The 24028-nt window shown below is 39.2% G+C and overlaps 1 protein-coding gene across 7 annotated transcripts in view; it reads right to left on the bottom strand.

Moving 5' to 3' along the window:
- Tnik (TRAF2 and NCK interacting kinase) overlaps window positions 1-24028 on the bottom strand; it is a 362085-nt gene that overhangs the window by 48640 nt on the left and 289417 nt on the right. For 5 of the 7 annotated variants that reach the window (XM_074073788.1, XM_074073787.1, XM_074073783.1 and 2 more), the window contains 8 exons: window positions 23336-23446; window positions 22406-22492; window positions 21126-21314; window positions 14641-14805; window positions 11947-12186; window positions 9678-9784; window positions 2395-2558; window positions 336-433 (listed from right to left, as the gene is read on the bottom strand). In XM_074073788.1, the coding sequence (XP_073929889.1) occupies window positions 336-433; window positions 2395-2558; window positions 9678-9784; window positions 11947-12186; window positions 14641-14805; window positions 21126-21314; window positions 22406-22492; window positions 23336-23446 (1161 nt within the window). The remainder of the gene's footprint in view (window positions 1-335; window positions 434-2394; window positions 2559-9677; window positions 9785-11946; window positions 12187-14640; window positions 14806-21125; window positions 21315-22405; window positions 22493-23335; window positions 23447-24028) is intronic. The other 2 variants (XM_074073785.1, XM_074073786.1) reach the window with 1 other exon arrangement.

The raw sequence follows: 24028 nt of genomic DNA, 5'->3' as shown, positions 1-24028 counted from the left end.
AAGAAATCCACAGGAAATGCTCATGTCCTTAAGCACTAGGTTTAACTTCTTTTTGCCAGAGTTGCTGAGCAGAAATTATGAACTATGAATTATTTCTCTTCCTGTTTTATTCTCTAAAGGAGCACTGATGATGAGCAAAATAACCAAAGGCAGAGGAAGCAACCCAAGACCAGATTTTTCCTAATCAGAAATAATTTCCTTCTGGATGCATCTAGCACCCATTCTTCTTATTAAGATCAACAACTTTGTTCACAATCATGTGTATATCCCTAACTACTGGGGGTTGTCTGGTAAAATTAAAAGAGTTAAAAACTCTGAGAGAGAAAAGCACTCACAGCTGGTCGACTGGGCCGGGTAATGTCTCTGGACTCTTCTGGTTTCACCTTGGAAGGCTCATGGGGGAGCACAGGTGATCCTTCTGACTTACTGTTGGCTAGAGGAAAAACAGAAGGCCAAAAAAGACTTGGTATGACTATCAAAAAGCACTGATCCATGTTGTCGGTGAGTCACTTGTGAAGAGCCATTCCTCCAGGATGACCCAGTGTACATGTCATTCTCTTATAGGCAAATCTATAAGCATATTCATAGAAAAATAATAAATGTTCAGGAACCAGAAACAGGCAGATACATTGAGGGCTGTAACCTAGAAGTCGCCAGTATAAGAAGAAAAGTTGTGGAAAGCAACCGTCACCTCCATTTACTGAGCAATTTTTGTGTATCAGGCACAGTGCTTTATTTGTCAATTATCTCAATTAATTTTGCTCCAAATGATGCTGCAGCATTATTTTGCCATTTTATAGTTAAATGCAGATTCGGAGAGATGACACCATTGGCATGAGGTGATCCTGAAATTATGAACCCAATTGGGATTGCTTTTGTCTTCTGAAAGCCCTGTTCTCAATTGAAACCAGCTTCTATATTAAGGTTCCAGACTTTGTTCTTCTTTTACCACCTACTCCGCAGAATAGGTTACTCTGATAGAAATTTGTGGAAAAGAAAGAGAAATTTTATTTTATTTGGTGGAAAGTTTCTTAAATGGAGTAGGGAGTGGCCTGGGCCTTTTAAGGAAGAAAGGATGGATGTTAACGATAGGGGGAAAAGTTCTAGAGTAGAGGTGCTGGCCAAGGGCTGGGGAGGCTCCCTGCAGCTACAGGGTGAATAGATCTATCTAGTTTATGCACTCAGAGGTAGAAGTGAAGTAGACTAGGGTAGGAGAGATTTTTGTTTTAAAGTGGTCTTTCCTAAGTAGAAATATACCAGGGACACAAGAGCAGTTTTCACCCAGAAGAATTAGGGGGCTGAAGGAAAGAATATAAGAATTAATCCTGAGGTAGGCCAGAGAATGATAGGTATAATTTTGGTTCTCCTTAATATTTGCTCTAACAAGGATATGAAGTTGCTTGTGAATAGAAAAAAGGGTAAGGAAATGATAGTTTTCTAAGTTAAGAAGATTTGTGTTTGGATCCCAGCCACAAAGACAATGTGACTCTAGGGTATGCCACAGATGTCAGAAAAATATATACGGGGCAGCCATGGGCTAGTCCATGTCCCACAATACATGTGTGTCAGGTGGCAAGCTTTTCAAAATGGATACACGATATTTTTACTTATTTGAAACCTAAAAAGGAATGTTAGGAGGTAAATTATGGTTGGGTCTACTGAAAGGGCTAAGAAAGAAAAGAGTACAGGTGATTTTCATCAGACAGAGCAATTTATAAGTGTATTAATATGTATTAAACTGCATTTCAAAAAGTACTGGTCTTTATCACTTGGAAGTAAAAAAGTGAATTTTGATTAGCTAGAAACAATGCATTGCTATGCATAGTTACCTGTATAGTACTAATGTTTTCATGGGTTTCCTCACCAGGGACAACTAAACAATGATGAATGATTTGAATTAAATGCTTGGAGAGGCTGATTTTTATCTATCTAATAGGAATACCCTGAAGAGTCAAATATTTTTAAGTCAATGATTTTATTTCTTCCCTTGAGTGTATTTATTCTACAATACTCTTTATAGAATTTCACTTTGAGAAATACCTAGAATTAGGAAGTATGTTTGGAATACTAAAAGGGATTATTGGCACAATGCTAACAGGACATTTGAGAGTACGTGAAATTCTAAGAACAGGAAATCATTTTGGTGACTGGTAAGTATATTTTCAAATAAGACCACTATATAGTGATCTCCTTAGATTAGAGAGGATTTTGTACACACTCTGATGTCACACACATAATTAGAGATGGTGGCCCAGTCCCTTCAGGCAACTGAGGCTGAGAGTACTCAAGGGCTTTTCAGTGGTGGCCACACTGGGACCAGAATCAACCCCTTTTCCCTATTCCAGCTTTCCTCCCCAGACAAAATGTCCAGGGAAGGATAAAAGAATGTGTTACCTCGAACCCTGGTTCTTTCACTGGATCCTGCTTGTGACCCAGGCTGGGAGCCTCCTTGGGAACTGGGCTGGGAGCTGGGGGTGCTGGAGCTGGAGGAGCTGCCACTGCTGGTCCTCTGCAAAGGGCTCTCTAAGATGGGCTCAGTTCTCCGGAGATCAGGGTTGCTGTGTGGACAGCAGAGCACATTGTTTAAACACTCAAGACCTCACCAACTTCACATCTGATCTAATTTTGCATCCATATCCAAAATCCAAACAGATTTTAAAAGGGGGAAGGAACCTAATAGATAGTTTTCAAAGCATTTTTATTTGTTTGTTTGAGAGAGGATCTCTCTATGTAGTGCAAGCTGGCCTTGAACTCCCATTATTATGCTGTGTACTTCCACATCTGGCTTAGAATAATTTTTATTCATGTTTGTTAGTCATTTATAAATCCTCTTCTGTGAATTGCTCAATCAAGTCCTTTGCTCATATAGCTACTGGTGTTTTTGTATTTTTTAGTAATTTTCTTATAGAATTTTTTTTATATGCTTGGGCTATTAGCAAAAAGTTTTTTTAAAAAATAACTTTTAAATGCTAAGTCAGGAAAAATTAGTTTGCTGGAAGGATAGTAGTTCTGACTCTTTAGAAGATTTTTGCTGTATTATTCATCTTCATATCTTTACTGCCCTCAAAATAGCAGTATTTATTTACTCACTCTGTGATCTAATACCAAGTACTGGGTCAGGCATTTGAGATATGGTAATGACAAGACAGCCATGCCCTCTGTGAGACACACAGCCCATTTTATCCTTGCTTTGCTGCAGGGAAGCATGGGATGGTATGGGAACAGGAAGCAGGGCTCCATAGGCCATCATTGTCTCTGTAGGCCACCATCTAGCATTGGTGGTGGGAGGCAGTTGCTGAGATTGCAACGAATTTGTTAACAAACAAAAAGCAGCATTCTCAATGTTTCTACAAAGCTCTTCCTTTTTAATTTATAACTTACAGATCTCTTGTCAATTAGGCTTACACAATGCTGGGTAGGGGAATTCAGTGAGAAATGAAACTCAAATCTTCAATCTATTGCCATCCAGTTGCTGAGGGGGAAAACTGATCTATCATCAACTCTCTCTACATTTCCAACATCTTCAGTTCACCAAACAGAATGTTACATCTTTGTGAATAGTCACCAAAGTGCTATGATTCTAAGGCAGTGGAACATAATATTAAAATGCAATTTTTGCTTACAGGTTTAAGAGTGCCAAGTGTGTACCAGGCAGTCTGCACTGTGTTGGATGTTAGATGTTTTACATATAAATTTGAAAATGGTATGATTCCCTTTCTTGAGACATAAAATGGCCATGCTTGTAAGAAGATACTTTGCGGGAATGTGTCTGCCAACAACAGGATTGAGTAAAAGATGCTGGTGACCCTGATGATGTCTGTGGCAAACATATATAAAAATAACTATGTCCAAAGCATTTATTAATTTTGATAATATATATGTAGAACTTTTGACAATATTTATCCTTGAAGTTTTTATGATAAGGATATTGCTAAGTCAACAGTAAAGCCAACTATAGAGTGACTGGGCTTCAAGAAAACCAGAAGTTGTTGAGTAGTAACTATTTTTGAGAAAAATGTTTGCATCTAATGATTTGAAATAGATTTGGGTTCAAAATGAAATACCCCTCAGATTAGAAAATGCCTAAAATAAAAAAATTACATTTCTTAAATTTTTACATTATAAATTTGTTATTTTTTTTATAAAAAGAATTCTTAAATAAAGACTTCTTCCCCACTGTCCTCTTTTCTTAAGCAGTATTGATCAGGGAATTGTTATGCATAATTAATAAATTCCAAAAATATTTTGCTGTAAAAATTTATTGCTAATCAACTATATTATAGATTAAGAATGATGGGCATATTAAGGTTTCTTAATGCTGATCTCATTTTGTGAAATGGTAATGTAATATTCTTTGTATTAAAAAAAAATCTTTTGAGAGAAGGGCATCTGGTGGTAGATAGCCCCAAAATTTTTCGCTGGGTATGTATGGTAGCAGAATCCAGCTACTTGCTTTAAGTAGCATTCCTTTAATTGTTTATAAGCACTGATTTTGTGAGCCTCACTGGATCAGGATGAGGGCTGGAGATTCACAGGCTACAAAGACTACAGTCAAGTCACAACATAATAGTGACAATGACATATGTAGTAGAGACAACTGGTATTTGGGGAAACTCTGAATGTAAAAGAGATTGTAAATCTCTTTTAAATTGTTTAGGGAACAATTCACACAGGCTGGAGGGACCAGGGGTGGTGTTATGAAGGATAGAAGACTTGACTGGGCCTTGGAACAGTGGCAGGAAAGCTAGACACAGCCTAAGCAAAGACAAGAGCTGGGATTTTCCTGTTGCACATAAATGTAGAGAAGACACCAACAGGTCACAATACCAAGTCTGTATTAGGAAACGTCAGGAGATAATGTCAGGTTGTTCAGCACCAGCCTTTAAAACCTGGCAGGGTCTGTGTCTCTTCTTGTAGGCTTATGCATGCCTGGCCACGGGTGAGGCTGGTGGACCATTTAGGAGGCGGCTGCCATGTTAGGTGATAAGGCCTTGCATCTGAGCTGTCCTGGCATAAAAAAGGAGTATGTGCATGTACAAAACTAGCTGGGATGAGCATGCATCTGATGGATCTTGAAGCCTCTTCCTATGTGACGCTAATTAGATCCCATAGGCATTAGGTCCCTGACCTGGGCCTCATTAGCACAAGGTCTCCCCACTGGAACAAACCAGCCTGGGTGCTGATCTTAATAGGTTGCTATTTTTGCTACTGAAGACTAAAAGAAGTGCTTAGTTTCTATGTAACCACACAGAGAAATAAGGAAAATTTTATGTCTTTTCTACCTTATTATTTCTTTTCAGTAAAACATGAGTAATTTGAGAAAATGTCACACTGATTACACTTTTTCTCTTCTTTATTATATGTGTATGCCCTGGCCATGGGGGTGGAGGGGCATGAGATAAATGCTCTTAAAGGTTCAATTTCAGAATTCCATTAAATCACAGATTTCCCTTGTTCACATATCAATTGAGCCTACTCAGATCCAAACATGTGAAATCTTGAAAACATCCAAATAGGTTTCTTTAAATGCTATGTTTTAATTAAGACAGTGGCCATCTTTTAGACAATGCTGCTTGGTCTCTAAAATAAAAAGTAAAGTAAAAATGTGGCAATTATTCCATCCACTTGAATCATATAAGAAGTCAAAATAGAAAATGAGGATTACAAAGTGATTTCGTGCCCAAGTACTTGGGCCAAGTCTTTAATTAACTGGCTGACTGCCAAAATTCCCTTTACTTTGTTCTTTGATGACACAGCCAGTGAGAACAAACAAGTCATAAGAAGACAGGTTTGGGACAGGACAGAGAATTACTTTTTGAAAATAAGCATTTAGTCTTTGGGTTTTGACTGGGTGTTTCTGGCTTAATTTAAATCTTTTCATATTCTGAATGTACTTGTTTGATTAAATTTTAATTTGCTTTAAAAGAGCACATGAATCAAAGTTAAATATTAAAGTATCTGTTATTGTTTAAAGCAATATTTTTAAATTATTAAATCAAATCTCAATTTAGACTTAACTGGTCACCCTGGTAAGACAAGGCATTTGGGAGTCCAAGAGCAGATGAGAACTGCCTTCTGACCTTGAGGCTTGAGCAATGCCCAACTGCAGACATGAGAAAGAAGGGCAGGGAGAGATGCACGGGGTCATGGTACTATTAAGGAACTGTTGAAAGTACATGATGACACCAGTGACAGTTGGAATGAGCGGGCATTTGAGATGTAAGTAGGTCCCATAGGACCATAACCTTTAAAAGGCAGTATCACAGGACAAAGATCAGAAACCTGAAGATTAGGAGATACGGTTAACAGGCTCACAAACCACAGGGTGAGAAAGAACCAGGCAAAATAGTGCTTTGTCAAAGAAGGGACCCTTCTCCTTGGGAAAATGAGGCAGCAATGCCAGCTGCGTTCATGATAAACTGTACTGCTCTTACAGGTACATGCATGCACACTGCCTACTGTAATTCGAGATTCTTCCATTTAGAGGTACTAAATAGGTTATTAGATTTAAAATATTTTTTTTCAAGTTATCAAAAAATGTCACACATTCTGCAATTACTATAAAACATCTTGTACCTAGTAACTAGGATTCATGAGTACTAAATGCAGGCAGCTAAGTCTGAGCTTCTTAACCATTAGGATCCTCTGAGTGCAATGGCTTGTTTCTCACACACATCATAAGGTACACAGGGAGTCTCCATGCGGTACTTGGGAGCCAGGATTCTTCTCTATTGAAACAGAACTATCTTATACTTGGGGCTCCTAAGTTTGCCACTGATTGAACATAGGGCCTTGATCTTGCTAGGCAAGCCACTTGAGCAATGCCCCAGTCCTTTTGCTCTTAGTTTATTTTTTAGACATGATCAATCTACCGCTTTTGCCTGGGCCAGTCTCAGACTGCAACATGCCTATGTACCTAGTAGCTGGGATTATAGGCATGAAATACCAGGTTTTGCTTCTGCTTTCTTTCAGTTAATTTACAAATTTGCCCCAAAACAAAATAAGAAATTGATGTGAGAAATATAACTTTTGCTCCAGTGACATCTGCTCCACAATGAATAGCGAATAGCAGGTGTAATTTGAACTATGGGTCCTGGAGCCAGGCAGTCTTGGTTGGAGTTACAGGATCCTAAGGCCACATACAGCCCCCCACACAGCACGTCCTTAACATATATTAGCTGAATTTAGTAAACGAATTAAAAATAATATACAACATCCTAAATCTGTTCTTTATTAGCTGTGGAATCAATTTTAACTTTGCTAGTTCTAGCCTTGAGAATCACTTCAAAGAAAAGGATGGGAAGAAAAAAAGGAATATTGGCCAAGTAGCTTAGAAGTTATTGTAAAGAACAAATTATTTAAAAGCAACCTCTTTTTAATAGCTTTGTGGATGAGTGATTGTCTGACAAATGGCACAAAAAAGAATTATGAGGACGTAGGAGAGGCTGTGTGTGCTACGGTGATGGCCCCAGCTAATTGTATCGCCTAGTGTCCACATTCCTCTGTAGCTCCTTTCCACAACACGGGTTGGCCATGGAAGTCCCATAGCCAGTGTGACATCAACAAAGATGATGTAAGTAGAAGGTTCAAAAGTGCTGTGCATTGATGCTTCTTTCTCTTGAAATGGATTTCTGAAAGGGCCAAAGGATAAAGAAGCCCAGGAATGAAAGACCTTGAAGAGGTAGAGGTACAGTCCACCCATCAGCTCAGTGCAACTGAGACCAGTAGGGAACTTCTTAGCCAGCCCACAAAATCATGAAAAGTAACACACTATTACTGTTTCAGGCCACTAGGTTTTGGGGTGATTTATTCCCCAATAAAGGCCAATGAAAGCTGTCTCTATCCAGTAAATCAAATCTTGAAGCTTATAAAAATGCAAACCAATCTGGAACTATGAAGTCTGATTCCCATTTCAAATGCGGTCACATGGAGATACATGCCAGTAAGAAACCAGGGTGTGCTGTAGGATTGTCCCACATCTAGACATGGGATTCTCTACCCCTAATCTTTCTGACTTTCATTATAGGTAAATAATCATTACCTCTTAGCTCACTTCCTCTCTACCTCTGTAAATAGAAAAATGTTAGCTGCCTCTCACAAAGTCTGCATTCTTTGGACAAAATACACTATTAAGTGGTTCTAAGGGTGAAGTTCATAATTTATAAGCCATGATCACTGAATACCCATTATCTTAGGCCCTAATGTCATTAAAATAGCACTTCAGAGGTAATAAAAAGCAGTTCTTTCTTTGGCTATATAATGAGCATTCTTTCTTTTTTGTTGACAGAAGAAAAAATACTTAAAGTTGGGATAATACTTGATCTAAGCAACTACAATTTTAAGCAACTGATCTAATGCACAGAGCCCTGAGGGCAGGGATCAAAAGAACAAGAAGTGCTGGTAATTGGAGGAGGGGGATTGATAAAGTTCAGCTGGCAATCCTGTGCTAGTCTTCCCATGGCTCCCTGGTCACAGTGACTTCCGGTCTTCCTCAGTGCTGCTTAGCAACACCAGCTTGGTGTGAGCCTGATGAGTCACTGGAAAAAAAATGGCTCATTCAGAGCCTCCTGCAGTTGGTAATTCCACTCAGAATGGGCAGTATCTTTGACCTAAAGGGATTCTTGTTCTTATTATAGTTCCAGTTTATTTATGGACTGACCCCTTCCTAAGGCTTTTTATGTGAAGAGGATAATTAAAGCATGAAAGTAAAAAACACTCCATATTTGAAAGATAAGTACAAATGACCACAAGCTTCATTTTCTAGTCTCTCTCTCTCTTTCTCTCTCCACTACCCCCACACAAAGGAGGGTCTTTCTCTTGTGAACACAGTGAAGGAGAAGAAAACAGCCTGCTCAAGTTCATCTTTTTTTTAATAGCTTCAGCAGAGGTCACTTGCTATTTCATTGGCTCCTAAAAGGGATGTATTCATCATGAAAAATCTGAGGGACGCTTGATGAACGACAGCACCATCTGTTACCACACAAAATCTGCTCAGATACTGTAAGAATGCTGTTTACTTTCCAGCTTCTCTTGAGACCTCTGTACTAATCGGTGGGAGTGCATACAACTTCCTGACTGTACATGCATTGTTGATGGAAAATTCTGGGAGAACAGTGAACAGCCATGGAAGCAGAGATGTATTTCAGAGATTTCCAAAATGCCACAGAGAAAATTTCCTCATTGGAGTTGGTTCTTCTGTAATTGTAAGCAAGAGACGCTCTGCCACTATCTCCTTGGCAGTTGCTTTTTAATGTCTCAGTGGTGGCCAGGGCACATTTCATGACCTAATGCTAAAAATCACCTCCCCAAAGCCCATTTTGTTTTACTGACTCTATAAAATGGTGGCTGAAGTCATGGTTTGGGGTATTGCAACCAGATTCATATTTGTAAGTTTTGCAAATTTTAGGAACGGTCAGTTAAGAGGTTCACTCAATTGGCTTCTGGGTTGTCATGTTCATTTATCATTAACTCATTCATTCATAAGCCCTCCACTCAACACTGACTTCTAAAAGTGACTGAAGTCATAGGAGGCATGTATTCTGCCCCACCAAAGGTGACAGTACAGGTGGCAAGTCAACATGCTTCTGATGTGACAAAAGAACAGACTTTTCTTAGGAAAGCAATAATGATGATGAGGGCAACTCCTTTTTTCCCCTTGGCCACTTTCCTCCCCTTACCTTGCTCTGATGGGTTGAGATCCTAGTCTGGGTCCCAAAGCACTACCGTTACCAGGAGAACTCTTTCTGGCTAATGCTGGGGATATAGAAGTTGTTCTTTGAGGCACCTGGAAAGAAAACAGAATTGAGAAATATTTTCCATAAAACAGCTTCTGTATTCCCTTCAGCTACTACCTGAAGAGCCTATTCATTTGCCAACGTTTGCCAGAAGTTACAGAAACTATGAGATAAATGAAAGACCAATCTTTCATTCTTCAGAGAAATATTAAACGCCCAAAACAAAATTCACTGAGAGTGTACTGGCAAAAGGCGATGTCAATGAGGCACATCCAGCAACCGCTAGGGAGGGCCATTGGGATCTGAAAAAATAAAGACAGATTAAGCTGACAGTTATGGCTTATTGAAGTTATAACTTCTCTTGCAGGGGTGAGGCAAGATTGGTAGACATCAGGAACTTCTTTGGGGTCCCATAACCTCTTTGGAATCTGTAGCAGATAAGAACCACCCAGTGAAAGCTAAATTTCATTCTTAGCTCACATCACAGTTAATAAATAGATTATGAAATCTGCTGAGAAATTGGGATATCAGGCTAGAACTTGGGACAAATGAGTCAAATGTTGGTGAACTTAGATAATCTACTAGTAGTCTAGTATGGAAGCATCTAGATGTTTGCATTTACTGACTAACTTGCAATTACTAATTAAAACCCCCAACTAAAAATAACGTGTTTTGGAAGATTAGTCAATGTAATATAAAACAAGATTGATACCGAAAATATTAGAAATGTTTTCAAAAAGCCTGTGTGAATACCAGTAAGAGTTTGAGGTATAGTAGGAAGATGTATTATTAGCTTATCTGGAAAAGCCCAAGGTAGAATATCTTTTATGAAGCATATAGACACTTTCTTATGAAATCAGATATGTGTACCAAAGAGTCCATTACTTAAAAGAATCACACTATGAATCCTAGTACAGAAAATTACTTCAATGTAAGGTGCCATCCTTTATCTGTTTTGAAAAATTAATTTTATTATAATTCATTTTAAAGATGATGCAGGAGGTGAAATAGCACCAAACTGGTGCTACCACCACCTGTTCAAACTAAATATTACTACTGCTATTTTTCTTCTTTTTTTGTAAACATAAATATTTGTAGAGAAGAAAGAGCCCAATGAATTATTAAAACCTGAACCTTAAACTGTCTTAAAGTTTCTTCCCTGCTTTACTTATGCATTTCTGTATGTTTTCAGAGGTAGAACAACAGCTCTTACGCATATCTTATTTTTCCCATTGAACTCTGCTCTTAATAACCTGTGTTGATGGCAGTTCTGCTTGCACAGAGGGACACTAACAAAAAAGCAATTTATTATCAGCTGTTTTCATCATCAAAATAATAGAAATCTGACTCTAACACCCCTTTGAGAGGAAAATGAAGAGCATTTTTAAGTCATTAAAATATTACTTTTTTCTGGAATTAATAATAGCATTGTTTCCTGGAAATCATGTCCCAGCTTCCTATGCTGAATTCCCTATATTAAGGGAATTCCTTAATATAAAAGAATCTAATTAAAAAATTCTTCAGTATTTTGCAGACATCCAGGTTGCTTATAGCCAGATGTTTGGCTATATTTTAGAAGATTTCTTAAACAGTAAAGACTTAGTTTAAGACAAAAGAGGACTTGAACTCAGAACTATTCTGTGCAGTAGGTAGGCTGGTCATTTTACCCTAAAGTTTAATCATCAGTAATTAATTTAGGCTGAAAGTGATTTATGACTTAGCTTAGAAGGAGTGGTCCTTAAGTAAAGCCAATTAAAATGTCCTAAGGGCAATATACTATCTTCTGAACCCCTGAAATCTAGTTTCATTTTATATTGTTAAATTTAAGAATAAATGAACTTTCTACTTTTCATCTGGGAGTTTTCAATTTGTCCAGGTGTAGATTTATTTTCAAAAAAATATCCATTATTCTATTTTTTTTAATGAATAGTAAAATAGTCTGAATGCTTAAGGTTCTAATTCTGGAGGCAAGATATATACTTCCCAATCATTCAAACTCAGTTCCTTTGGGGAAACAAAGATCAGAAATGATAAATGATAACCCAAGCTTAAGCTTGGGAAGGAGGAGGGACAAAGACAAATGTGAAAAGAGTAGATGTGTGGCATTACCATATTCTTCATTCCTTTGAAAGGTCCAGAATAGGGAGGGTAACAAATAATAACAATGATGATGATGGTGGTGGTGGCGATAAAAGCACACCAGTAATACTACCTTTGGTGGAATGTCTTCTTCCTGTCGTAACCAAGAGCTTCTGTCAAACTTCTCAATGCGAGTGGGGAGAGGAGGGTTTTCGGAGGTGGGATCCGAGTTCTGGCGTGGCATCTCGACGCGGTGAGAGGTCACGTTCAGAGCCTCCTGAAACCCAGACAGGCCCTTTGTGGGCTGTTCATGCACTGACTGGGAGGCAGTCAAGGCAGGTCCCTGGGATTTTACAGCTACCAGCTGTGGGATCTAGGCACAAACCAACAATGGAACAGCATTATTAAAAGTAAAGCAGATTCACTAGCACCTCAGTCAGTTGAAGGGGAAAAAGTTCTGAGCCCAAGAACTGGACTACAGAGTCCATCATCATTATCTATAGCATGCTTTTAGGAGCTCTCCAGAATCGTCCATGTAGTTCAATGCATTGTGCTGAACCAGGGTTCCTGGCAACAAGTTAAATGGTTTACTTGGAACTGCTAAGAATCATGTGATGATACTAACAGTAACTATACTTAATGAATGTTTATTGATCAGCAATATATTTTGTAAGCACTTCTCTTCTAGTATTATGTACTATTATGTCCTTCCTCCTTTAAAATCCCTAACTTTGACTTGAGAGCATATAGTTACTCTGTAAAACAAGAACTTCTCCAAATACCTTACTTGTTGGGAAATAGCTGAGTTGACCATGAGGTAGACATAACCACTGCCCTCTTTTTACACACGAGTAAGGTATGAGAGGTGCAGAGAGGCTGACCACACACTAGATTTCACAGGTGATGTGTGCTGGAGCCTGCACTGGAAGAACCCTGGCCTGGCCTCCTATGCCCACAGCCCTACACCTAACCTCTCTAGTGTCCTGGCTTCTGTGGTACTGGCTCTTACCATTGATGGTGTCAACTATCTCTCGACACCAGGACATTTCTTGTAGAATTTTAATTCTCACAATTGGGTATGTAGGGAAATTGTTCTTGCAGGGAAAATATGCATGCTTACAGTAAAATTTTGGGCCTTTAAGAGAAATCATTAAAATCCAGGGTACAAGGTACCCCTTCCCCATAGCACTGCTCACACTTTCATGTCTGTTCACTCTGTAAGCCTGTCTTTCTACTTCAGGAAGCTGAGCTCCCTGGAAACAGAAGTGGCTCATTATTTGTCATATTCATTATAGGATCCCAAGTCTTGCTCTGTGATGGGCCTGAGAGAGGTATTCAATAAATCTCGACTGGGAAAATAAATCTAGAGTGCTTTCTAAATTAAACAAGCATTAATTTAGCATCTGCTTTTTACAAACACCTGTGAAACTCTCTTTGGTCTGCAATTTCAGTTAGACTGCTATTAATGCCAATTCAGAGAAAAGTCCCCAAAGTCCAGTTCTCTAAATGTTATGCCTCAACCAGAACAGAACACATCAAGTTTATAGTAATACTAAGTATTGGGAAAGATATTAAAGAAAATCTAAACAAAGCACATTAAAATAGCTAGTACAAAACAAAGGACTAGTTTAAGAAAGCCAGAAAATAAATAATAAAAATGAAAACTGAAGCAGCTAAAGAATGCTTAACCTATTAGTTGTCACGGGACAGCTGCATTTTCATTCCCTGCTCACTTTCAAAAAGTAAATCCCTTTTACAGGAAAAAATACCCCATAAGGTCAAAGTTAGGTTTTTCAAAAGGATGTTTGTGAGTTAAAAGAGAAAGTCCTCTAAAATCTGTCCTTTTGAAGGGTTGGCACAGAAGACTTGTACATAAATGAAAACAACCAAGGGGAAGGTACGTCGAGTTGGCTGGTGCTGAAAAATCTTGGAATTCATTTAACAGAGGTCAACTTAAAACACAAATAATACTTGATTGTATCACTACTCTTTTAAACTCCAGTTCCAACAGCATTACATTTTCCAAAAGAGACCTCAAAATACGCTGTGGAAGTCTTAACAGAGGTGGATGCCTGAAAGACATACAGGGTGTATGGGTGAAAAAAGCTGCATTGCCTTCATTTTTTTCACGGAATTCCACACTTTATATTTCATTTTTGATATTTCTAATTTAAAAGTCCTGCAGAACTTCCTGAAACTTCCTCTTTTCCTAAAAGTGAAATAATCTCTTTTCCTTACTCACTAGTTTTTGACAGTGGTTCTCAGACTATAAACTGCAGCAAGTCACCAGAAAGGCTTAAAATCAGACTTCAAGGCCCCTCACTGAGTTGCTGGTCAGCAGGTCTGAAGTGAGCCCAAGAGTCTGCATTTCTAGCGGGTTCATGGATGCTGATGCTTCTAGTACCACAATGGAGAACCATGGGCTTAGAAGGCACGATTTTACTTAACCAAGTCAATTTAATTTTTCCAGTTTTAGTCTCCAGCCCAAGTTCCAAGGAACAAAATACATACATGGTATACAAAAGTCTACAAAAAATTTTAATTTTGGTAATTATAACTAAAAGAATGGCTGTCCCCATCCTGAAGAAATTCCTAGGTGTCCCCAAGGTAGCCAGTTTATCAAGAAGTTACTTTGTACTTAATTCACAGTTAAGGGTCGTGTTTTTATTTCTCACCCTTTCCTCTACCCTTCAAATTCAGAGGACTTCTTATATTACTATGAATTCTATTAAGGGTTGTCATTTGATGAGTCAATGTGACAATTCCCTAGGATTTAAGAAGTTTTATTGTGCACTCTACTGGTAGTGAAACAAAGGAGAAGTTGTACCTGGGGGTCTACAGGCCTAAGCATAGGGGGTGTCCGAGCAGGCTGAACTCCACTAATGCTGAAGGACTCCGACCTTGGGGGCAGGTTAGGGTCAGATATCCTGTTGGCAACCTTGTGAGGCATGGCTGGTGAACTCTGCCGGTTGAGCCTTGACCGTTCTTCTACCTAGAAACCAAAGAAAAAGAGAAAAGAGAGCCTCAGTGGATAGAAGTAAATTTATTTCCTGGTAAGGATTTTCTGCACAGCCATTTTTTATGTCCTCTGATCAGGTCAAAAAGTTCAAATTTTCTGCTCTGAAAATTTGCAGGAGTTTGCAAAAAGCTCACCATACTCCTGTATTAGAGCAAACACTAACCAATAAGAACAAAAAATGCCATTACACTTGAGCCATTCCCCTTCCATTCCCCATTATCTTGTGTTATTTCATTTGGCTGGGAATTTGGGGCTTGCTAAGAGTTTATCTTGCATTGATTGATATAATATCTTGTTGACTGGTCACAAAGCTGAGGGGTCAGCCAGGGAGAAAGTCAAAGGGATCTGCAGCAGGCATTAAGACTGCCTGGGAGAAACAAAGCTTGCTTTGGGTTGACTCATGGGACAGAGAGGGAAGAGCCACAGGGAAGGCTGACAGGAGGGGACATTGTGGCACAGTCCCTACCCTTCTTCACTTCTCCAGATAGGCACGTTGGGCGTTCCAGGCTGCCTGTTTAATGAACAAGGCCTATCTTACACGCACTTTCTGTATCATTTTCTTTTCCTCTCTTTAGGGTTCTTTCTTTTCTATTGTCTTTCCTGGTTCCCTAAAATACACTGCTCCTCCTCAGTCTTTCCATTCCCAGCTTAGAGTCCACTGCCTTGCTCTTCCATTTTACCCCTCCTCACCACATGTGGCATTCATTCTGCTTCCCCTCTTCTCTCTCTCCAGCTCTCTCTCCTCTCAGACCATTTAATTTCTTTATCTTCCAGGGGCTCAGCTCAGAGCACGTAATTGATCTCAAGTCCTTCACAGGGAGGTTCACAATACCTGTGGGTACCAGTACTTTTTAAACAGGTAAGATTTCCATCAGTACATATTTACAGCAGATGGAATGTAGTCAAGGACAATTTTAAAGAGAAATGTAGATCAACAAGATGTACACCAAGAGACATGATGGAAGACCTTAGACAACTCCAACAAGTCTATAACTTTTCTTCTAAATCCGTCTTGTCCTATCCTATATTTCTTTAGGGTCAACTTGACTGTGGTGCTTCCCAAACCTGCCAGGGCAATGCAGCTACTCACCTACTCCTCCCCCAAATGACCCATCAGAGTAAGCTCTCAATTCTCTTCTGAAGACTCAATATTCAGGTCTGTCTGCATATTTTTATGTAGCAGTGAAGAGTTTTTATTGTTCTCACTCATTTTACTGCTTTATTTGAAATAAAAATTCAAAAGCATTATTCTTTCCTATCCTCCCTACCCCATGTTGAGTTTTTCTAGAGGAAGGTGCAGTCTCCTGTGTAGAGTAATTCTGGGTTTTTTTTTGTAAACTGTTACATTAGGGCTGGTGGAGTGGCTCAAGTGGTAAGAGCACCTGCCTAGTAAGTGTGAGGCCCTGAGTTCAAAACCCAGTGCTACCAAGAAAACTTGAATAATAAACTGCCACATTAACCTCAAATACTCAAACATGATAAGATAAGTTACAGAATAGAAAACATCTCTCCTGCTTCTACTGAGGGGTAATTTGAACATCTCCTCCCCCACCATGGCTGTGCAGGGTATATACAAATGTTATACAGTTGACTTTAGTTTTGAAATTCCATATTCCAGAAACTCAGCACATACTAACTAAATTAGCTGCAAAAGGTAAGAAATACAAACAATGTGTACACTTTGTGTGTGTACGTGTGCGAAATATGACATCAGCAATAATTATTTGGCTATTGCATTGAGCAAAAGAACAAAGCCAGCTTTGAGATAAGGCCAAAAAGATGAGAAAGCCCTGCAAAGGCTGCAACTGATAAACCAAGACCACGCATGCAGCATACCACTTTCCAAATGCAGACTCTGAAAACAAAGTGAATTGTAGACCAGGAGAATTGGTCAAATATCAGCCATTTTCTTGTTTTCAGGGAATATTTTTAATATAAAAATGACATATGTAATCACCCCTCACTATCTGAACTCCCACTGTCTAAACCATCAATGCCTGAGGTCAGGAACTCAAGAGATCAAATTTCAGATAAACTCTCTAGCTTCCTATTATCCCAAAATCAGGAAACAAATATGTTCAGAGAGTGAAGAATACACATAATCATTACTAGTTTTTAACTGCAAAATACACTCAGCTTTAAATATACACTAAGAGATGGGATATTAAAAAAATAGTAGACAAGTCTGCCATAAAGACTCCAGAAATCCTTTTATTATTTGTGCTGCTAGAGATGGAATCCAGAGCCTTGTGCATGCTAGGCAAGTGCTCTACTATTGAGGTACATCTCCATCCCTGAGAAATCTTTCTTGACATAAAGAATTCTTTTGGCAACTGCTAGCAAAAAGATTTTAGTAAGCAAGCATTCATGCAAATCATAGAGCCATAGGCCATATGGGGCTCTGAAGTTGTCATCAGAAATGAACAGACCGAAATCAGGGTACTGATTTTCATAGGCAATTAGTAGCCTTGGTTAACTGTGCATAGATGTTACTAATGTACTCCAGAAACATTCCCTATGCTTTCTCTTAATTAGTTCACATTCTAAATTCTACCATTAGTATGTCTTGGTCTGTAACATTCTAAAATACATGGTGTAACCAGCTGTTACTCTCCCCAAATTATTTCAGGATGGGTCCGAAGTACTGAAATTTTATGGTTTGTAGTTTGTCCAAAGAAATTTGACTGCAAAACAGAAAGTGAGAGGACCTGAACTCAAATATATCCTGACTATTTCCTTCCAGTTTTCTTTTACATTAAATCTTAAGAAACACAGGCAGAAATTGAGCAATGATAGGAAAACTGAAAAGTCTCTAAACTTGAGAACTTTATATATAAAGAAACTTGCACAAAAAAGAGAAAAAAAAACTACTCATGCAGAGCATAGAAATTTGAACAGAAGAGTTTTTATATACAGGGGTTTCAAAGTCCAATGGGCCAATGGAAAATAAAGAGATATCTTTGCTCTGATAGGATTATTGTTTACCAAGTAAAACTACAGCCAGATAACTATATGCACTGCAGAGAGAGAGCAGGATGGCGTATTAAAAAGTTAAAATACAATCTTAGGCAATATTGATATAAACAGAGCATTCTGTCACTGCTAAGTGCTGGGGCAATTTTTTTTTTTTAAAGTAAGTGGGGTGGTAAATGATGTGAATGCACAGAGTTATAGTCAGGCCCAGATAGTAATATGCCATTTTAAGGTACAGGAGAAAGAAAAAGGAATCCCTATCATTCAAAAAGTGAGAAAAAGACCTTCAAATTATGCTGACAGTCAACAGAATATCACACTGATGCTTTCACTGGACAAATACTATTTCATCCCAATCAGAAATGGTAGAGAAAATGAAAGGGGTGAGCATGCTTCCCCATTCTTTAATTAAGAGACATTTATGTTCTTTTATGGCTGAAATTTGAAAATCAAAGCCAATGCAACATCTAAGCTAGATAGAATAGTCGAAGAAGGGAAGGAAGAGCTCAAAAAAAGATTTACAAATGATTGAGCATTTTCATTTGTTCTTATTGCATCCAACAGATGAATGAGAACGGTCACAGGAAGTGCAGTGAACACGTCTGCTTTATAAAATGAAGAGACAAAAACACAGAGGATAAAGCATTACATCACACTGTTGATGAAAAATTATTGATTTGGAATGAGGAAGATAAAAAGCAGATGGAAGAGAAAATGCAGATGGAAGAGCAATCAAAGAAGGAACAAAGACCTGGACAAGAACGTCCAGAGTTGAATTAGGAAACAAAGGCTGGAGTAGAAGATGGCGGAGAGCATCTTCCTCAGCACACTGGCCACAAACATCACCTGTGTCACAGGACACATTGGCATAGGCATAGCCTCCCACTCTACCCTAGTGAGGATGCTTCCAAATTTATGTTGTATCAGAGGCTACATTTGAAAAAGGCAATGGTACCTCCTTATTCTAATTTCAGGAGTGTTTAACTCAGTTTTTTTCCTTTCAAACAGTTGATCGTTAAGATACTGATAAGCTATAAATTCTGTTCATATGCAAAGTATTGAAATGTAGGTTACTGTTTGGCTACTCTAAGCCTTACCTTCCTCCCTAGTATAAGAAAAGAGTTCTGTAAATAATGCTTCAGAAGAAAAGTTTGCAGTATGCTGATAAGCACTGAAAGATAAGAAGATGGATCCTCACACTTATCTTTATGCCCAATTTAAGAAGTAGATGTTAAAAATGATAAATCAAACCAATGTAGATAATTAGTTGTTTTAATTTATACAAGTTATTCCAATCTCAAAATTAGCACTGTCACTCCTTTTGCTACCTAAATATTAAATCTTTCTTCTAAAATACAATCACGCACTCTAAGTCTTGGGAACATAGATAGTTCTTTCTGTCTGGTGGAAGATGGAACACTTTTGCCAGCTGGAAAGCACATCAGTTGCTGTTTAACAGCATAGTGATTCTGCTTAGCTGGAAGAACAGAGGGACTATTAAGTGTTCATTGCTGTACCTGGGAGTAGAATCACAAAATGAATTATTGATCTAAGAGAAAGAGCAGCTGTTATGGAGGTAATTATGGATCATATTTACAGACGTAAGGGAAAATGATCAAAAAAGTTCTTCGTCACACATCAAAACAATTATCGCTACAGACTTATTTTTCTTAAGTTTTAAAAGGAAAAAGTTATTTTCATTATAACAGTGCATGATCATTTTAAAGGATTTAAATAATACAAAAAGTCACAGAAAGTTTAAAGGAAAGCAATCAATTCTTTCTAACTCTCATAAGCCACCATAATTAACATTAAGACAGTATCATTTAAGCATTTTCTGTACATATGTAAAATAGGTTTGAAAAATTAAAAGAAATGTTTTCATAAAGATAGGATCTTATCTAAGAAATCTGCTTCTGGTAATATTGTAGTCTAGATAACTGGAAAAAAGCATTAGATATAAATACCTAAAGAAGCTAGATAAAAATACAAAATAGCCCAAAACATTCTTTTAAATGACTAGCTATGCTCACAAGGAAGTAAAGAAAATCACTAGGTGTCACAAATAATGACAGGACTGAATCAGGGTCACATACATGAGCTGACAGAGACTCTCTTGGCTATTACTATTTTGTTTGGTTATCTCTTACTATTTTGTTTGGTTATCACTCTTTTTTTTCCTCCCATCTAAATAGTTTTTAGTTAGATGTTTAAATTAGTTTATCACAGAGCCAAGTTCCTGAAAATCCTCTCTTAGTCTAATGGTTGAATGAAGGACCATTACTTTGGAAGTATTTGTGAAATACAAGTGACTGGGTCCTAAAAGTGCATACCACAGTCACAAGCCTGAGTCCCACTGTGCAGCTGTGGGCACCACAGTGAACAAGGTAATTTAGCACTAAAGTGCATGACTAGTAACAGGGTCCAGGAGATGATTCTCCCAGAATCCCCTAAGTCCTAACTCACATTCTTCTAAAGAAAAGACACTGAAAATCTTCATGCCACAAATTCAACTGGATTCATATAAGGGAAGGGATTTCTCTACTTCCTGTTGTTGCCTACAAAAGTCCACCATATCCACAAAGACACACACACAAGAACCACAAGTAGACTAAGTGGTGCTTTGCTATTTCTCTACAGAAATGGCATTGTAGTTCTTCCAGAAGCAAAGCATGGGTCTTTCTTTTTCTTTTTTTTTTTTTGGTAGGCAGTATTCCTTTATTTAATTTAATTTTTAAAAAATTTTTATTGTTTTATTATTCATATGTGCATACAATGCTTGGGTCATTTCTCCCCCCTGCCCCCACTCCCTCCCTTACCACCCACTCCGCCCCCTCCCTCTTCCCCCCACCCCCTCGATACCTGGCAGAAACTATTTTGCCCTTATCTCTAATTTTGTTGAAGAGAGAGTATAAGCAATAATAGGAAGGAACAAGGATTTTTGCTAGTTGAGATAAGGATAGCTATACAGGGAGTTGACTCACATTAATTTGCTGTGCATGTGTGTTACCTTCTAGGTTAATTCTTTTTGATCTCACCTTTTCTCTAGTTCCTGGTCCCCTTCTCCTATTGGCCTCAGTCACTTTAAAGTATCTGCATTAGTTTCTCTGCGTTGAGGGCAACAAATGCTAACTAATTTTTTAGGTGTCTTACCTATCCTCATACCTCCCTTGTGTGTTTTTGCTTTTATCATGAAAGCATGGGTCTTTCAATGAACTGTCTTCTGACTTTGCCACACTGGCTGAACTCTGCATTTCCTACTCGATGAACTCACAATGGAAAGTCTGGTTGACAGCATGTGGCCACTCTTGCTTACTTACCTCCTTGGCCCATGCTGGCTTCTCACTGGGACTCATCCCCTCCTTGTAATGGTACAGTGGCTTCTTCTCTATGGGCCTCTGCTCCTGCCGCTGATGCTGAAGGGAAACCAAATAGTCTCTCTCTTGCTTAAGTTGTCTCTGCAGCCTTTCTGCTTGTCTCTGTTCTTCCAATTGTTTGCGCTTATATTCCTGCCCAGATCAGGAAGGAGAAGCAAAGTAAAGGCCACATTACTACCAGGAAACCATTGGGTAGTACAGAGAAGCATGCAGTGGAGACAAAATGGCACCAAGTAGCAAAAGACCTCACATACTAACAGAAGTACAAGTGGATGTCAGGGTGTGCACAGAAATAAACTCCCACCTGGTGTTAGTATCCATGAAAGAACGTGTCATTTAATGAAAACACTACTGCTTTAATGGCAATCACTACAGAACACCACTACTTGCCAAGTGACTTGTCCCTGATGAATTGCAGCTGAAAAAATGGTGATAATGAGGACATTTGGATGGTTATCACACAACCCTATAAGGAGCATTTCCTTCCTAATTTAGTAATTAAATAATTCAAACATGTATAATTAAGTATAAAACTAAATAAACAGCCACAGACAGTACCCAAATCATCTTTTGTTTAATAAAACTTAGGCCAACAAAAGCCATTAGCAAGCTTATGTACGGTACAGGCGAAAAAAAAATATCAGAATGCCTTTGAATAAAAAGTTCAGTTAAAAAAAAGATACACCAAGAAGCCCATTTGGAGAGCAATGCAATATTAATAAAAAAAAAGGTACTTCAAGTGGACGCCACATGAGCAGGGAGCACAAAATGTTCCCATCGTAAGGCTAACACTAATAGTCTGCAAATGAAATACGACTGCAGAGCCGAGTGGGTTCTTATGGAAGAGGTGCATTTTGCTGTGACTGTATTCCAGCATGTTGCAAATGGCCTTAAAAATTACTCTGCAATAAACACCATGGGTCTCAAAAGCAGTCTGAACTTATAATAAGGCTGGATTCATGCTAAAGTTCCACAAATAGATGGAGCTAATCAAGAATGCATAACAACTGTAATAAATGTATTAGGACTTGGTAAATTGGGTCAGGAAATGTGGTAAGTTTCTATGAGATTTTGCGGTCCCATGAGGCTCAGAGAACCCCAGCTTTGGAATTAGCATGTTAGGAGGAGGGGACACACACACACACACACACACACACACACACACACACACACACGGTGAACACAGCAGGTGAGGGTCAGCAGACTCATGGCTTTCTCGTTACCAGAAGTAGAGCTTGCTCGTGCAGTAGCTGCTGCTGTAAGATCTCTAACTGTCTCTGCTCCTCCTCTAACTGTCGCCTGATGTATTCCTGCAGAGGTCAGCAGCAGAGAAGTCGGAGGAACAGAAAGAGAGAAAGAGAGAGAAAAAGAACCAGTAATTCCAAAGATGATAAGAGCCACCAAGTAAAGTGCAGAGGAAGGAAGGGGAAAAAACCAAAAGCAAAACAAACAAACAAAAAAAACACCCAGGCCACCTCTTCACCAATCAGAAGGCCACACCAAAGCCAAGCCTTTCAATGGAGTCAAAGGCACAAGTCCCACAGCGGCAGACAGGTGGCTCGGCTCAGCATTTACCTGTTACTACATGGCTTTAATAAACCCAGCTACATTTTAAAGCTTTCATTATAGGCTCCTCTCTTTATGGACTACCTGGAATTAACAGTGCTGCAAAGGTCCAAGGCCCCTGTGCAAGCAGCAGGGATAAAATAGTTGTGGAATGTCACCAAGCACTGTCTGCAATGGAACCACCAGCAGTTTCACTTGCTGTCAGCAGGTGATTCTAGCCATGAGACCGGCCCATATCAATGGCTCAAAGTCACAGAGACCAAGAGATTGCTGGAGTGCAAAGTTCTTCTGAAGCCATGGAAGGGTAGGACTTAGTTCGCTTCCCACGCTTCAGTGTTACTTCAAATCAGGTACCCAGGGTTGGGGAGTCAGATCAGTCACTTCAGGGGACTCTGGCCTGGATCAGAAGCAAGGCTGAAGGAAAGGCATTGCCCACTTTGTGCGTTTGACTTTTTGAATAGGTGAGAATAGTTGCTTGCGAAAGAAAACCTTAACAGCGCAGTCCTAAGAGAAAGTAACCCACACCCTATCCCCGCCTCGTGTTGGAGTTCATGGCGGGGCTGTGCGTGGCCCCGCACCCTTTCTACCTGCTCGTGCTCCGCGCGCCTCCTCTCCTCCTCCCGGCGCATCTGCTCCTCGAAGTGCCTGCGCTGCTCCCTCTCCTGCTGCTTCCGCAGCTCCTTCTCTCGCCTTTGTTGCTGTGGGGCAGCAAGCAGACAACCATGAAGACAGTGGACATGGGGTCAGATGGAAGGGTGTGAGGAAAGCAGCAAGGAGAGCTGCCTGGCTACAGATGTGAGCTGCAAGGAGAGATGCCTAAAAGCTCAAGGCTTTCTCTCTTGGGCTGTAGGGGGCACATGGGCAGCAAGGGGGTGACGGGGAGAGATTCTGGGTCCTGCAGAACACCCTGCCATTTACTATGCAAGTGGATTTTCACCAGGAAGCTCCTGTGGCATGTGCTTCCCCAGAGGCAGGTGGGAATTTTCAAACCAGAGGTGGGAAACATCAATGCTTAATAGGCTATTTATTACATATCAAATGATTTCTGAGATTACTTCACAATGCTGGCGTCCTTCAATCATGTTGCCACCAGGTGACACAAAGTTCATAGATGGAGAAGCTTAAGAATATCAGAGAAATGAAGTGACATGCAAGGCCACACAGTAATTAGTGGCTGAAAGTGAAGAGAACTTACTCTCACCAAGGCCACAACCCTTTCTCATGCACAAAGTTGCCTTTCTTGTCAGGAGTATTCATTTGTAAGTGTCTACTTCAACTTC

The sequence above is a fragment of the Castor canadensis genome, chromosome 5, assembly GCF_047511655.1.
Source record: "Castor canadensis chromosome 5, mCasCan1.hap1v2, whole genome shotgun sequence".
Taxonomy (NCBI): domain Eukaryota; kingdom Metazoa; phylum Chordata; class Mammalia; order Rodentia; family Castoridae; genus Castor; species Castor canadensis.
This window is presented reverse-complemented; position numbering and strand designations above follow the sequence as displayed.